Genomic DNA, 15,976 nt, shown 5'->3' with positions numbered 1-15,976 from the left:
GGCAGAGCCGCATGACGGGGTGGGCCGGTGGTTAAGTTCACTGAAACATAAAGGGAGCGGGGTGGGGATCAGGAAATGACTTTATTGGAAGGTGGCAAGGCTCATCCCAGCTTCCCCACCCCACGACTGGTGCCTGTATCTCTCCATCACACACCTTCCCACAAGCTCAGTCTTCTCCATCAGTTGTCGGGAGCACTCTGGGAAGAGCTCTGTCCCCTCCCACTTACAAGACCTGGGTGGAGACAGGTGCCCCAGGTGGCAAACCTGTCTTTAAAGTGCTCTGGTGTGCAGTGGAGCTTCCATGCGAGAACAAGGAATGCTGGGTTAAGGCAAGGACCGGAGAGTCTTCTTCCCTTTGCCCCAAGCTGAAGGAGTTGTGGAGACCTGGAACACTTATTCCCGGTGTGCATTCCTTAGCATGGTCCTCCCCCTACCCCCCTTGGACTTGGAGGATGACTTCTACTTTTCAACTGGTTTTCTTTCGTTCTGTTTTGACGCTTGGTGAGAGCCAACCTTCAGATCTGGTACTCCCAGCCCTCCCCATCTTCTAGGCCCCGGTTGACTATCCCTCGAAGGTCCCTCCTTAGAGTCCCCCGTCGAAGCCTTTCCCAGTTGATGCTGCTCTGGGAGGTGCTTCGAGACACTGAGGGTGTGGGAAAGGTCAGGTAGGCCCCAAAGGAACGTGTCATCTCCAGTTTTCTTCCTGAGTCTTTTTCCAAGTCCTCTGAGCAGAGGCCGTCGTGTTGTTGGAAGGCCCGTGCATAGCGGCGGATGCGTTGCTTGTTGAGGTCTTGCCTGTCTTCCACCCTGGAGGGGGTGGGAGGAGGGATTCAGAGAACGTGGAGCAGAAAAGAAGACCTAAGATCAAAACTTCTCATTCAGCCCCGCCATTGTTGGAGGTTCTGTGCAGCCACGTTGTGGACACGGAGCACCAGCCCCTCAGCCCACTAGCCCTCAGGAAGCGGTAGGCTCTGAGGAATCTTAGGAGACCCAGCTCGAAATGGAGTCCCGTCCTCAGTAGCCACACTTGCGACAATTAAGCATGGGGTCTAGGAAGCATACAGACCTCCGTATAGCTTCTAGAAAGGAGAAGACACCATGCAAGGTGACTGCTTAGGGAATACCACTAATGGACCGCATCACTTACCGCAGGAACCAGCGGTCCCCAAGTCCATACTCGCGCCCACAGATCCCAGAGCGAGGCCACAGGCAGCGAGGCAGCTTCCGCTCCAGCATCACAGTGGTGGCTACGACCTGTGTTTAGGGACAGAAAGGGAAGTCAGAGAGGTCGGGAACAGCTGAGAAGGGCAGGGAGAAGAAAGGAGACCAGGCAGAAGGAAGACAGTTTAGTAACAAACTCCGGGGGTTACGACGCTCTAAAATGGAACCAAGCCCCCCAAACCAAGATGTGGCAAGGACTTGGTCGAGCCCCTTCTGTGTGAGAGAGTGGATGAGACTTGAGCCTCACAGTTCTTTATCCCATGACTTGAAAGCCATGACAAAGCCAAGTGAGGTGTGGGTGGCCTGTAAGAGTTTCCCCTCAAGAGAGACCTTGACCAAAGGTATAGGCAAGGGTGTGGAAGACATAGAGGAGTTCCACAGGTCTCAGAATGCTTTGAACCTGCATACACAAAGTGATTTAAAAATATGAACATTCTGCTTGGAAACCTAATATCAACATAGTCTCAAAATATTTCTCCCAGCAAACCCTTCTTAGCCGGGCTAGGTTTTACTCCATTTCCACACATCACAGTTAAATGCTTTCTAGGATTTTATAGTTGCATTTTTGTTTTACTTAAATTATTTTTGTTGAGATAAATTCTTTTCCAGGTATATTTTTAAGTGAGGACTTGATTCATCACATTGTCCTTTATGCCCATCATAATAGGATCTGGCTGAAGATAGCTTCTGCTGCTAAAGAAAGGGTTTTTTTTAATGTCATTATTTATAACACTTCCAATTTTTCTGGGTCAAATCTTGCAGGATTCACTGTTTTCAGGAAGACTAGATACTTCCATTCTTACTTGGGAGCAAAATTTACCAAATATAGTTTTAGCCATTTGTTCACTTTATTTCTAGAAAAAGACTACGGATTTAATTGTTGAGAAAATACATGGAATTCTTCCCCAAGTTTCCAGAAGTGCTCTTGGTTGCTAATTAAATTCCCCTGGAATGTTGCATTATTTTATAACTTGTGCAAAAACCTATCCAAATATACGTGAGTACAAATGGCTGCTTCTATCTGAGCACGGCCAGTTCCTGAGCATGAAGGAGAGATATGCAGTAACCCTCCTGGCCACTAGAGGGCTCACCTGTGCCCTCCAGAGCTCATCCCGTTCATGGGCAACTCTCCAATGAGTGTCCCCCATCATGGCAATGAGGAGGTTGAGCATGAGCAGGGTGGCGATGATGGCAAAGGCGGCATAGGTGATGCTGTACATGAAGGGCAGATCCACGTCATAGTTGGCAGGGCCATCGATGATGGTGAGGAAGAGCTCAAAAGTGCTGAACAGTGCCATGGGGTAGTCATAGAAATGGCCCAGCTCATCAGGGTCCTCTGTCTGGAAGATGATATAGAAGGCTGCTCCACCCAAGGGGTGAGAGTTACCATGGCAACTGTATCATGACTAGCCCACCATTAGCTATTTGATATCTGTTTCCATCCCATTCCCTTCATCTCATATTGCTGTTTCAACTCAAAACAATACATCTTAAATTATTTATTTTATTTTTTTTGAGAATATAATAAAATTGTATTATTCCCCCCTTCGCTTTCCTCCTTCCAAGCCCTCTCATATGTCCCTTCTTGCTCTTTATCATATTCATGGCCTCTTTTTCATTAACTGTTGATATATTTCCTGTTACTTGTATGTATGTTTTCAGGTGCTGGGTAACAAATTGAACGTTCTTCCCTGAGGAAGACTGTCTTCCTCTCGGCATTTCTTAGTTGCCTGTAGTTCTCTGTGTAGGGTTGAGACCCTCTGGGCTTTCCCCTGTCCACCTTAGCATATCTCTTGTTGTTGTCCTTGATCAACTCACAAAGGATACATTTTAAGTTATTATGCTCCACTGTTTTCTATAAGGCTTATGCTCCTAATCTTCTGCCCCTAACACTACTGTCCCTCACTTCTGAGCAACATCTTATCTTTAGACATTTCATGGCCTCCTCTAATGTCTGGCCTCCCTCCAAGTTCGGCCTGAAGAATTCTGTACCCTCTAAACTCCCCCACCCCAGCCATTTCCTCCCACAGCTTCCATCCTGGATCCATGATTTACCTGAAGCAAATCCCAAGATCACCACAGCCATCAGCCAGCAAAATCGCATCAAGTCACCAAAAATCATCTGTGGAGAGGAGGAGGCAGAGAACACCACACTTTCAGAGCACTTACCAATCTGACACCAGCAAATCTAACCCCCAAAGTCTGATGGCTCCATACACCAAGATGAGGTGGCAAACTACAACATGCTGGCTAAATCTACTTGCCCTGTCTTGGTGAGGATATTAAGCTAAGGTCGATCTTTAAGCTTGTAAGAGGATTTTAATTAAAAAAAAAATTAGAGGAACATATGACAAAAACTATGTAGGGTTCACAACACCTGAAATATGTACTATCCAGCCCCCTAGAAAGGTGTTTGCTTAACCTTGGTCTAGGGATCTTTATTAGTAAGTGTGGGGGAGGCACTGACCTTCTGGATCATGATGGTGAAGGGACCCAGCATTTGGAATCCTCTGGCAAAGTACATAACATTGCACCAACCCAACACCAGAGCAAAGGACATAGGCACCACCTCCCCATCTGTATTGGTGAGCCGCATCACCATGGTCACCAGCACCATGAAGGCATAAGTGATCCTGAGGGGGGGAGGAAAAGGGGGGAAATGAGAAAAAAAAACCCTCAGGTTTATCCTGGGGACCTATAAACAAGAGTACAGCTGTGACAGACCCCATCCCGTCAGATTCAGCCTCAACATACTCAGTACCCTGGGGTTATACATCACAGAGGGAACTCAAAGCTAAGGGAAAGGAGGCCAGTGGGAGCCCTAGTGAGATGAAGTAAGGGAGTGGGATGAAGGAGACACTCACATGATGACATGGAATGGCCCCCCAAGGATGGTATGCCCAAAGAATCGAGTGACCCCCAACCTGAAGATGTCGGGAATCTGGAAAGAAGTCAGGGAGACATAAAGGCTCTTGAAGACCAGACTGCGGGCTGGGCCCTGGGGCAGACAGCCTCCAACAGGATCCTATCCACACCTTACCTCCACCAGCAGGATGATCACAGCCCCAATGATGCTCACCAGCTCCCCCACCAGCCGTAGGTCATCCTTGGGGGTCACATAGGCCTCCTAGGGAGGAAAGATATTGGTACATTGCCTGTTTCTGTCCTGTATATCAGTTCCCAAGGCCACTTGCTCTTTCAGATTCGTTCTAGGCCACGAGGTTCAGCTAGTCTCAAACTCTGCTCCTAGGGTAAGAATGTATGCGTGTTTCTGTGTGTGCGGGTTGTATCTGTGCCCCACTTCTCAGAGATCTAGGTGAGAAGTGAAATCCTGGTGTGGAGTCAGGAAAGTGGGACATCACTGTGAAGAGACGATTTCTAGCGTACTATCTGTCACTACCAGGGAGTCACCTGAAGGAGTTTCTGCTGCAGGAGGGTGTTGTCCCGGGGATTGGTGCGGTTAGTGATCCTGGGCTTGAGGGGGCGGTAGATACAGCACATGGTAAAGCAGATGATGTACAGCACGTAGATGGCACCCAGCATGCAGAAGTAGGGCCGCCCGTACCTCTTCCACTTGAGGCTCACCAGCTCCTTCACAGGTGTCTGGTCCAGAATCTGGCGGGCCTGCACCAGAAGGAGTAGAATGGTATCTCCAAGACCCCGCCACCCCTCACCAGGGCCTGAGATGGGAAGACTCTCTACCTCACGCTTCTTGGTAGTAACAATAAGTTCCAGCAGGGATTGATCATTCCCTGAAGAGTCAATCTCAGTGAGGTCATAAAGAGTGGACGTCAAAGGCCCATAGGTCCACTGGATGTGCTTCCGCTTCTGCATCAAATGTTGGAACATCTGGAAGGGAGTGGAGATGGTCACAATCCCGAGCTGAAGGGAGCGACACAGCCCAGGAGAGAAAGACTGCAAAAGGTGTTGGCCTTCTTGTAGACCACAGCCTTTGGAAGACAAAAGAACTCGTGTCCCACAGGATCCTAGATTTATCTTGCCCCAAGACTCATTCCAGAACCTGGAGATGTGGGGAAATTTGCAGGTCACTCTTCGGGGAAGGACAAGTGGACTTGGGTATTGCAGAAAAATCTCAGGATAAGGTCTAGACTACATGAATTCCCAGTACTTCAGTCAGAGGAAACCGGCAAAGAGAAAAAAATGGACCAGTGACGTGAAGGGCATAGGTTGATACAGATGGGAATTAGAGCTGAGAATGGGAACTAAGACTTATAGGTGGATTGAGTTCTCTTTGTTCCTAGCAATGTAAAATGGGGGTCATTAAAGACACCTTAGGGCATGGGTCTCACCACAGTGTTGCCTTCCACCCCAGCCAGCTTGAAGGGGGTGAGTCCCTGGTTGTTGGGCACAAGTTCCAGGGACTTCAGGTGGTCTCCCCCATCATAGGACAGTAACAGGTTGTACATCTGGCAGGCAAAGGTTTTGTTGGGCTGCAAGATGAGTATGTGCAGTACCGTGTTTCCTGGGGAAGACAGAAGTTACCATCAGTTTCCCTGATGACTCACTCCCCATCCCAGTGTCCTCTCTGTCCCCCCCCCCCCCCCCGCACACAGCATCCAGCACTTTCTACTCATCTCAGCTCTTACCCAGGGAGTCCTGGGCCCGGATGTCAGCTCCATGTTCAATGAGCAGCCTAACAATCTCCTCGCTGCCCACACAGGCAGCAAAGGACAAAGGGTGCTCTCCTGTGGACACAAAGAGATATGTGACAGGAGACAGCAGGATCAGAAGAGAGGGACTTTTGCCCTCCAGCCCAACAACTGCCTCCTCCTTCCCTATCTCAGCTTGTGGCTTGGGATCACTTGCCCAGCGGAACCCAAAGCAAAAATGCTGCAAAGTGTTGTGGAGCGAATTGGCCTTAGACCTAGAAGGACTGCCCCCTCCCACCTTCTCAAAAGATGGAACCAAGGAAAGGCTCCTCTTGCCCAGCCCAGCTCTCCACCTGCCCTTTCTCTGAGTGGAGCCCTGGAACTCACCATAGTAGATGAGGTTGTGAGGACTGCGGTGGAAGGCAGAGCCTGTAGCTCTGGCAGAGACACTGGCCCCTCTGGCAAGCAGGGCACAGACCAGGTTCACATTCTGGTTCATGACTGCAATGTGTAGTGCAGTCTGACCTGGCCCAGAGAGAGCTGGAGGTCACATATCTGTTCCCAGGACCCTGAAGGAATCCCTCTCACATGTCCCCATAGTTTCCTTTGTGTGGCCATCTTGGGTGGACGGCAGAGATCAAATGGGTGTTAAAGGTTCCCAGTAGATTCTTTCGTTCCCTCCATCTAACTTTGCCCCTACCCTGGGTCTCTGGAAGATCAGGGACCAGATGTAATGACTTGTCATCAGCACTTAGAAAAAAGGACAACTTGTGGAATAATAATAAAGATTAGGAATCTTCAGATAACTTCTCTGGTTCCCCAAATTATCTATCTGAGATTGCTAGACCATCCATCTTAGGGACTCACCTTCATATAGCTCAGAGGTCATGGGCTCAAAGACCAGCTCTGGGGCAGCCTCCATCAGCACCATGGCAGCCTCCAGGTTGTCATAGAGGGCTGCTATGTGCAGTGCAGTTTCCCCCATGGCTCCTGGCATTTAGAGGAGGGAAAAAAAAGGCATATAATGTCTTTGGGGCAGTCAATGGAGAAAAAGCAGACTCTAGGTCTTGGGATCTTTTGGGGAGGCCTCTGAGGTCAGGGACTGACCCACAAACCATTGCTATGACTCTGCTCCATACCTCTCTGGTGCACCTCACATCCTTCAAACTTGAGTAACTTGCTCAGAGCCTGGACATCATTTTCTTTGGCAGCTAGAAGAAGAGGTGACTCCCAGATCCTACCAGGAAATGGGACAAGAAAGGGATAACAGTAAACATGCCCAGTTGTGGAGCAAGTTATGAAGGCTTCACTCAGATATGTGTGTCTGAACAGTATGGATGGCAAGGTTCCTGACCCAGGCAGATGGGTCCATTACAGTGCAAAGGTCACCAACTCTCTTCTCCCTGTTGCTTAGTTCTCCTAAACTGACGTCCAACATTTAGCCTGTGTAAGAGAATGCCCTGACTAGTTTCCTATTCCCTGGTAGTGGGACGAAAACACCCAGCCCTTTGTGTGTGTGTGTGTGTGTGTGTGTGTGTGTGTGTGTGTGTGTAAGTGTGTGTACCCACGCATGTATATAAACCATCTGTGCCTATCGGACAAAGAAAGGAGGATTTTTGTTCAGGCATACACTCACCCCATGATCTGTTCATGCCTGGATGGTCCTATTCTGGACTCAGCAGTGTCCTGAGATTGCCCTGCATGATAAGCCTTGTTTTCTATGTACTGAAGGTATAAGGAGTTCCTCCCTCATATTTGTGGAGGAAGTCAACATGTAGAGACTAGTGGGTTTTTGTCTATTACAAGATGCTTTGCTATTTGACTTTCAGTGTGGAACATTTGATTCCTCCACTTTCCTCCTCTTTCTGGCAGTATCTTCAGGACTCAATCTAAAAACAGCAACGGCCCTTGTGAGAAAGCCTGGCTCCAGGCAGTGGTCATTCACACCTCTCTCCTCACATCTTAATTTCTGCAATTTTCCTTCTTAAATCAAGAATCCTATAGATGATCAGCATCTCATGCAAATTAATAATAAATTTCAACTCTAATTACCCTTTGACATGAAATGTCCAGGTCTGAAGTTCAGGTAGAGTCCCAATGGATTCTTGTGCAAATGAAAGTTCTGGGAACATCACTCAAGCCAGGAGTCATTGAGTGTGGGCCATGCATGTGAAAATGCTAAAGTAATAAATCCAAGGCAAGCATTGGAATCCCATTCTCTAAAGAATACTCTCTAAAGCTTAGGAAGTAAAGTCATCCATCATCCTCAACTCTGTCTATAGGGCCTTAGGTGCTACTTTATTTCCACTATTAGTACCTGTGAAGATATAAATGGTGGCCAACAATGACAGATGAGGGGGAACTAGAGAATCTAATTTAGAGAATTCATTTATTGAATTTAATGTGGGTCTGAATGTTCTCATTTCCCCCTTCCATTTCTTCTTGAGTGTACCCAATTTTGAATTCAGAGTCCTCATCCCAACTCCCAGTCCCTAATATTTCCCTATTTATTAACTGATTTTTATGCATTTAGAAAAAATTATATTCCCTGGCTCTGCAAATCACCTCTCTAGTCTTACTGCAACTAAGAAACATGGTTTTGTTTTTATTGAATTTTTCCTTCAGCTTGGAGCAATTTGTTCTTTCTATGTAAATAAAATTATCACATTTATCCATAGATAGCTCATTACATGGCATACAAAAGTATCTGGACAAGAGTTCTCATCCTGAAAGAGCTGGCAGTGGCAAGAAGCTTACTGCAAAGCTGGGGTTAGAGAAATGATAAAGAGAAGAAAGTGACTTCTATCTCGTACAACCATAATCCCAGCTCCCACATAGGCCCCTGGGCAGCAACTAGGTTCAATCAATCATTTAAGATTCTGTCTCCATTTAGCTCTTTCTCCTTTGTTGCTGCTAACGCTCATTAATTCACATCTTTGCACTCTGGCCCAGGATTACAAGACATTCTCTTTGTTTCCCTGTACTCTATTTACCCCTAGTCCATCCTTTTTAATGCTGTCAAGACAGTCTTTCTAAATGGCAATGTAGTCACAGCTTACAGAAGGCCAGCGGGTCTTTCAATGCCCAAGGATAAGGAACACAGAGGTCCTTCACGGTCTTTATGCAACCATTTTTCCATTCTCTGATCCTCCCCCTCACTCCTTACACCTGGCCTTTCAGTCTTACCACACACCTCAGCCCCACAGAGCACACCGTTCTTCTTGGGCCTGTGCCCACAAGGCTGCTTCTTCCTGAATCCACTCCCCCAACCAGTGATTGTCCATTGTGCATTCTGCACTTCTATGCTTAGCAAAATTCCCTGCTGTACTGTGGCTGCTCACTATGATAGATGTAGAATGGATGAATCAGTAGTGATGCCACGGTGGCTTTACTGTCCCTCTTATCGTCTCTATCTATTACCCCCACAAAGCCAACCTTCAATAAACATATAACCTAAGTGAAAAAACAGTATTTAGTTTGAAAATGCTGCTGAAAAACAAGTTTTCTAGATCCTTCACCACCACAATGACTCCAGCCATTTGCCCAAAGCTCTCTTACATAGATGTTTTAGAGTCAGAGTTGGCACTAGAATGTAGGGGAAACACAACTTCCTCCAACACACACACACATACACACACACCATCACTAACACCAACACCACTATTCCCAGAATATTTTTCACTCTTTCCTTTGGTCTTATTTTTATTATAACATCTTGCAGTTTGTGTTGTAAATAGAATATGTTTCTTCCTCTATTCTTGGGAACCACAGAATTTCTTTTTGTTCATGACATGTCTCTGAAGCTGGCAAAGGTTCCCCACAAGCCTCAATTCCCTATGTAATCCTTCCCCTTTTGTCTGCTGCTATCCTAGCAGACCTGTGAAAGACCAAAGAATACCAGATGTAGAATACAGTTACATGATGCTCAATTAAAATTGAACTTTAGTTACACAACTATTTCAATACTATTTTTTGCATTCTTTGAAAATGTCATGGATTTATACAATGTATTTTGATCATATCCATGCACAACTTCTCCCTTCAATTCTATAAATACATCCTATGCAATATTTGGGGACATGTCTACAGTAACAACTTACCCATTATTCATCTAAAAGTCAAATTAAAAGAGGTGCCCTGTTGTCTTATCTGGCAACTTAGTCAGACCACATCCCTGGTAAAGAAACAGCTTCTAATCCAACTCAACAATGTTTGCAAGAAATGGCCTCGTCTGGTTGCAAACTCCGGAATTGGGAAAAGGAAGGGTCAGAGAGCTGTTTTCAGCCTACTTTATCACTTGCAGTAACTACATAGGGCCACAAGGTGATAGCAGAGAAAGTCCTAAGTCCCTAAGGTAGTTGTAACAGCAAGAACACAGAACTCCAAGCTTGCCTCACGATCTTTGGTCTCCAAAACAAGAAGTGTAAGGAATACGGAAGAATCTTGTAGATTCTCCAATAGCAACCCATCACAGAAGGTTAAAGAACAACTAAGTACAGGGGATCAAGGGAAGAGACAATCTAAACATCCCATACAGGGCACCTGCAAAGATTATCCCGCTCAACATGTTAACAATGCCAGGGTGGAGAAACCCTGATTTACAGGTGCAATTACTCATAACATATTAAGAGAAAGGGATTCTTCACATAAAAAGAGACTAAAGTTTCATAAAACATTCAAAATATTTTCTAGTAATTAAAACAAGAAAGAAACAAAAAGATGTGGTGAGAGAATAGCAAAAGGAAATAGAAATTATAAAAACATGGAAGTATTTCCAGGTTCTTCAATATTCTGTTTTACTTGGAAATTAAATATAAAATTGAGCAGTCTGACTCCATGGTGGCTTGGGGAAAATTCAGTAAGAGGCTTCTTTGACACAAAACCTAGCATATTTGTTGTTGTTGTTGACAAACTTAGTGTTCTCTTGTTCAAGGCCAAGATGGTGTCTCCAAGTGAGAGTCCTTGGCTTCCCTCCTTCATGACTTTGCTCCTCCAACCCTCTGCTTCTGATTCTTAGGAACGTGTAAGTCTATGTGTGCCATGCACATGAGTCATGTTCTGTCTTTTATTTTGAGAAACTAGGAAGGATCCAAAGAGTTTTAAGGAATGTTCAAATCAGGACAGTAGACGTTGTGCAGAAATGGAGTCTAACCTACTCATGTAACAGATGGAGCCTTAGGGTGAGTACTCAGAAGTGATTTATCCAACCAGGTCAGAGTCTGAGTTGAGACAAATGCCTCCTTAGCCATTTCTCTGTCCCTGTTCTTTGTGTTGATTGGGGCTAGAAGTGTGTGTGGGGGGTGCGGGTGGAGCTCTGAGGATACACAGAAGTTTCTCTACAGATACCCTTACAGTTGACTGTAGGTGCTGAGTAGACTGTGAGTGATAATACCATGTGGTTGCCAGGAGCATACATTTTCATTCTGATTGGATTCATTTCTGTTAGGAAGAAGTTCATAGCCCCACCGATTCTTGTCATCCTCAGTAGTTGCCTTTTTAATGCTATTTTTTGTCATAATCCCATTTGTTCAACGTGCCTGTCAGTTTCCAAAGTAACATCACTTAGTTGCTTTCCACAGCCATACAATAGCAGCTGAGTAATTCTCTCCATTTTTTTTTCTAAGAAAAAGAAACCGAGGTGGCAAGGTCAGGTACTGCCAGAAGATCACACAGGGTTAAAAGGCAGACTGACTTACCAAGAACATAGCCCCGGGTGCCTACCACTAAATTATGTGGTTCTTCTAGTTTTTACGGCTCTTCCTGATTTTTCTCGGGAGGTGGGGGTCAGGCCCAGAGCAATGACCACAGATGAGAAAGATCAGTCATGTGTGGGAACATGGCATGCACTGGGCACTCATGGGCCACCTCCCTCCAGCTGAGACTCCTGGCGATGAGAGGAGGAAGTCACAACCTGGAGAGTGTGCTTATTTCAAGATTTGGAACCAAGCTGTTTCTTAACTGCCACAACTCCCTTACACAGACAAGCACACAGGCACATACGTATGTGTGTATCAAGGCGAGAACTGAGGTAGGGCTACAGAAGCGTGGCAGAGCTGAGCTTGCACAGAAACTTCAACTCACATCTGTTATTTATACAGGTATCTATGTAACCCAACTCAAACGTCCAGCATGACTCCCTGTCCTCCCAGAGAGTGAAAATGCCTGCACAGGAGGGGTGGGAAGTCAGGTTGGGCAGCCTCTGTGAAAGCTCCCAGCACACACCACACTAGCAGAAATCAGATAACAGATAAGACAGTTTCCTTCTCTGCTCTCTCAACACTTGCTTAAACCTCTTCATGACCTTCACCATGCTCACCTTTAACCTAAGTACAGTTATTCTTCCAGTAGGACATTGGTTCTCTAACATTCCTCTCGTACCAAAATCCATACAAGCTCTAGCACCTTCCTTACGGTGATATAATATTTGCATATCATTTACATATTCATATAGTAGACTTTGAGCTACATTCTGTGGCCCAGGCTGCCCTGGAACTCACTGTGCAGTCCATGTTAAACTTGTGGCAACCCTCCTGCCTCAGCCTCCCAAGTGCTAGGGTTACAAGTGAAGCCCACAATGTTCAACTTATTTCTTAAGTTTTGGATTTTTGCAGACAAGTTCCATTGTGTTTTCCACATTAGCCTTGAGCTTATCAGTCCTGTGCTTCAGTATTCCAAGTACTGGGAGGATAGGCACCCACCATTGCCCTACCTCTCTTGTGTACTTTATCTCTAGGTGACCTATAATGCCTAGTGGAATATAAATTATATATAAATTGCTATTGTACAGTATTGTTTCATAATGATGACAAGGAAAAAAATGCTATACATGTTCATCATTGATTCAACTACCATGAGCCTAACGTTGTATGACACGCAAGCAGCAATATAGCTTCTTTGTCTGAGGTTGATTTAATCTGAAGATATGTAGGGACAACATGAACATTAGAACATTTTGTCCACGAGAACATGAGCTCTTTGAGAAGCAAGAACTATATCAGGTTAATTTCCCACAAACCTAGTGGAGTATATTATGCTCAATCAATGTTTCATACATTGGATATACAGAAATGAAAAACTTCAGGCCTCAAGAAATGGTTTAGAAGAATTGGTAAAGAGTTGAGAATTCAGCTAATATGGATTTCAATTGGGGAGCTGTATGATTAAGACCCAAGAGAAGTGTGTCACACAGTGGAAGGTTGCCTCTGCTCATCTTGCAGAGTTCTTAAAGCTTTGCCTTCTGGTGAGACCATCATCTAGTCCATGAAATCCTAGCTGGTCCTATCCCAGAATTCCTGTCTGGGGCTCCCTCTTGAGTTCCAGGGCTGATTTGTTTTTATGGGGATGACAGAATCTCCCTCCATCCAAAGCCTGGGTTTGGTTTTATATCAGATAAGTTGGGTTATGGTGCCCATAAAGGATGAGACCCTCCACAACTCACAGGGCTTAGTTAAATGCTCACCCCCAGCTCATCAAATTTCCAGCATGCCTTCTCTGTGTGTAGTTGACCTCTCAGACCAAGAAACTCCAAGAAAATTCCAGCTCCTTCTGGGAAGTAACATCCAAAGAGGGCTACTAGCATGGACACCAAGTGTCTGGGAAGAAGAGGGTTAAGAAACTATAGAAACAGATGTGGAGATCAGAAGATGGAGGGGAGAATCCTCTGACTGGTGGCATTAGGTCTTCCTAGCCCAACACTACAGAGGAGGCCACTAGATGGTAGGAAGAAATGGGTACAGACTAGACACATGCAAATAGCATATTCCTAGCCAGGCTGTCTACTCAGGCCTAGGTCCTTTACTGCGTTCTTCCTGCACAGGAGATATAGGAACTTCACCTACCCCTTTCAAAGCCCATGACCTTTCTGCAATCTGTGCCTGATGCCCCCAGCAACAGGGTCCTGAGAGTGGGAAGAGAACAAGGGAAACCAATGAGGAATTATTCTCTAACAACAATGCAGTTCTGTTGCCTTAAGACGTCATCAGCCAGACATGTGCCCTGGCCCCCACTCTCCCAGCCCTGGGGGGAGAGAGGTGGGTGGCTGGTGTGAGAGACAGGAAAGCCACAGCTCCAAGAAGGGGCACATCCCAGCTGGGAATGCTTAATCCAAAGAAGAGGAAATCCCATGCAGCCTTCAGGCCAGGTTAAGACAAACCCTGCATTCAGAGATGGAGAAAAACCCAAAGACAAAACCTTCAGCCTTTCCCCTGTGAATACACATGCTACCTGTCTCTGCATAGCCTGGGGGAGCCCCCAAAAGCAGAACTTCCTTTTAGCATGTCACCAACTCGGTGAGGAACCCCACTGACAATGTCAGAGAAGAGACCACCACAGGGTGGGCCCAAGATTTCCTATTCTCCTGCTCCCAAATCCAACTCTAAGATGCTGTCTGAGGCACGAGTGGGTATCAGGTGAGTATAAGGAAATTTTCAGAGGATGGAAACAAAATGTGGGTGTTCCTAAGGGCTCAAACTCCAGGTTCTCTCCCAGACACCCTAGCTTGAAAAGCAGCATGGTGAGCATCTCAGGCATTGTAGCCAGGAGATCCTGCAAACCCACCAATAGAGAAGAAGATACTTCAGGCTGCATCTGAGCTTTGTGGGGTCTTTAAATCCCTCCAGTCGCTGAGACAAATGGGCAGGAGTGTAAGTGTTTTCACATTTTTTGCCATATTTTGTTATTGCTTTATTCATTCGATTGCTGTCTCATTCATTCCCACATGTATGCTTATATATAAAATGTGTTTCCGCCATCGACTGCCAAAAGGAGCATGGAGTACAGATACATAAGAATAACACATTATCCTGCCTCAATCCCCTTTCATGTCAAGGGTTCACAAGGGCCAGTGCGGTGCCTGGCTACTGGGGAGGTACTCACAGGAGGCCTACAGGATTGAATGGGACTGGAAAGATCACTACCATCTGTGCCCAGGCTGCTACTCACCTGACATCCTGGCCAGCTAGCTCCACAGGCCAAGACTCAGGAAAAAGTGCTAACAAGGAGCCAGTCCATAACCTGGGGCACAGACTGTCCAGCCAGGGGTACCAAGGAAAGACTCAAGCAAGCTGGGAAGGGGTAGGGTGTAAGCTCTGCTGCTAGGTAGAAGAGCAGGAGCAGATGGCAAGCTTACCTCTTCTGCTGCAGCAGGTTCTGTTCGTCTCGGCTCTGAGCCCAGGACTCTTGTCTGTGGAACCATCTGCAGAACTTGTTCCATAGGCAAAGTATTAACCCCTTCTCCTTAGGCAGTGACCACCCCATGGGGTGGAAGGCTGGTTCCTTGTGGGGCTGAGGCTGATGCCAGACCCCAACTGGGCTCGGCCTTGGGGCCACATTGGCACCCCCAAGAGCCGGCCTGCCTTCTCTCTGTAGAGGTCCCGTCTCCTGTCTCCTGTCTGTACTTCTCCTGTAGAGCTGCTAAGGCTTCCCGTGGCCGCCCCTCTGAGTCTGAAGAGGGCTCCTGCTTTGTTCCACTTGGCAGAGCTGGGAATCTGCTGGGCTTGTATATCTAGAGCTTCTGTTGGGAGTGAGCAGGAGCTGTGTGGGCACTCCCTCCCTACTCCCAAATTACCTGAGATTTAAAGAGACAGGCCCCAAAGTCCTGCCTGCTGAGGCCATGCGTCAGCTGCAACTCTCTCCACCCTGGAACTCTCCCTCTGTTCCTAGGCCTTCAAAGAGATTAAAGAGCTGGCCCCTGGACTTTGGGATACCCAATGACCTTTTTTCTTGGAAGGCCTGGATAGGTCAGGCTCCCTTGAGGAACTCTTGGCTGTGAAGGAGGAGGAAAGCCAGAAAAGACCTTTTGCAGGATGGAGGGGCTACTGCCTGTCTCTTCTCAAGTCCTGAGGATTTAAGTTCTTTTGACTCTCAGGGTTAAATGTCTTGCCTGGCCTGGAATAGGTGTATAAATAGCAAAGACTCAGTGCTCACCCACTTTGAGTTGAAAACTGCTTTCTGTAAAGAACCAGACAGTACATGTATTTTGGGCATTGTAAGCCCAGTACTTTCTCCAATGAACAGTCTTAGCTCTTTGGCTGTGGGCTGTCTCCATCACCACCACATAAAGATGTAAAATCCATCCCCAAGCCAGTGAGTCAGGGTATAAAATCTAGCCGTGAAAGATCCCGCTTCTGGTGGTGGGTGGGTTACCC

At 46.5% G+C, this 15,976-nt stretch overlaps 1 protein-coding gene across 2 annotated transcripts; it reads right to left on the bottom strand.

Annotated features, from left to right (window-relative positions):
- Window positions 1-62: 62 nt before the first annotated feature.
- Window positions 63-15,365, bottom strand: Trpv6 (transient receptor potential cation channel subfamily V member 6). Of its 2 annotated transcripts, XM_006997142.2 has the most exons (15): window positions 14,959-15,365; window positions 6,971-7,068; window positions 6,699-6,821; window positions 6,219-6,356; window positions 5,829-5,927; window positions 5,532-5,704; window positions 4,924-5,070; window positions 4,633-4,845; window positions 4,262-4,348; window positions 4,086-4,162; window positions 3,689-3,854; window positions 3,277-3,343; window positions 2,313-2,581; window positions 1,148-1,254; window positions 63-807 (listed from the first exon to the last, which is right to left on the bottom strand). In XM_006997142.2, exons 1-15 carry the CDS (start codon window positions 15,084-15,086, stop codon window positions 516-518), a joined length of 2,184 nt encoding a protein of 727 aa, XP_006997204.1. In that variant the 5' UTR covers window positions 15,087-15,365; the 3' UTR covers window positions 63-515. The 2 variants fall into 2 exon arrangements, with proteins under 2 accessions (XP_006997204.1, XP_076422545.1); XM_076566430.1 differs by lacking the exons at window positions 6,971-7,068; window positions 14,959-15,365 and having other exon boundaries at window positions 6,219-6,351.
- Between the last annotated feature and the right edge of the window lie 611 nt (window positions 15,366-15,976).

This window comes from Peromyscus maniculatus, chromosome 3, assembly GCF_049852395.1.
Source record: "Peromyscus maniculatus bairdii isolate BWxNUB_F1_BW_parent chromosome 3, HU_Pman_BW_mat_3.1, whole genome shotgun sequence".
NCBI lineage: Eukaryota > Metazoa > Chordata > Mammalia > Rodentia > Cricetidae > Peromyscus > Peromyscus maniculatus.
This window is presented reverse-complemented; position numbering and strand designations above follow the sequence as displayed.

Bases quoted from the DNA above. Each gene is read 5' to 3' on its own strand.
- Trpv6 (XM_006997142.2), bottom strand. From the start codon at position 15,086: ATGGGGTGGTCACTGCCTAAGGAGAAGGGGTTAATACTTTGCCTATGG. The intron at 7,069-14,958 runs GTAAGCTTGCCA...ATTTCCTGGTAG, and splicing joins AACCTGCTGCAGCAGAAGAG to GATCTGGGAGTCACCTCTTC. The intron at 6,357-6,698 runs GTGAGTCCCTAA...TCTCTGGGCCAG, and splicing joins GACCTCTGAGCTATATGAAG to GTCAGACTGCACTACACATT.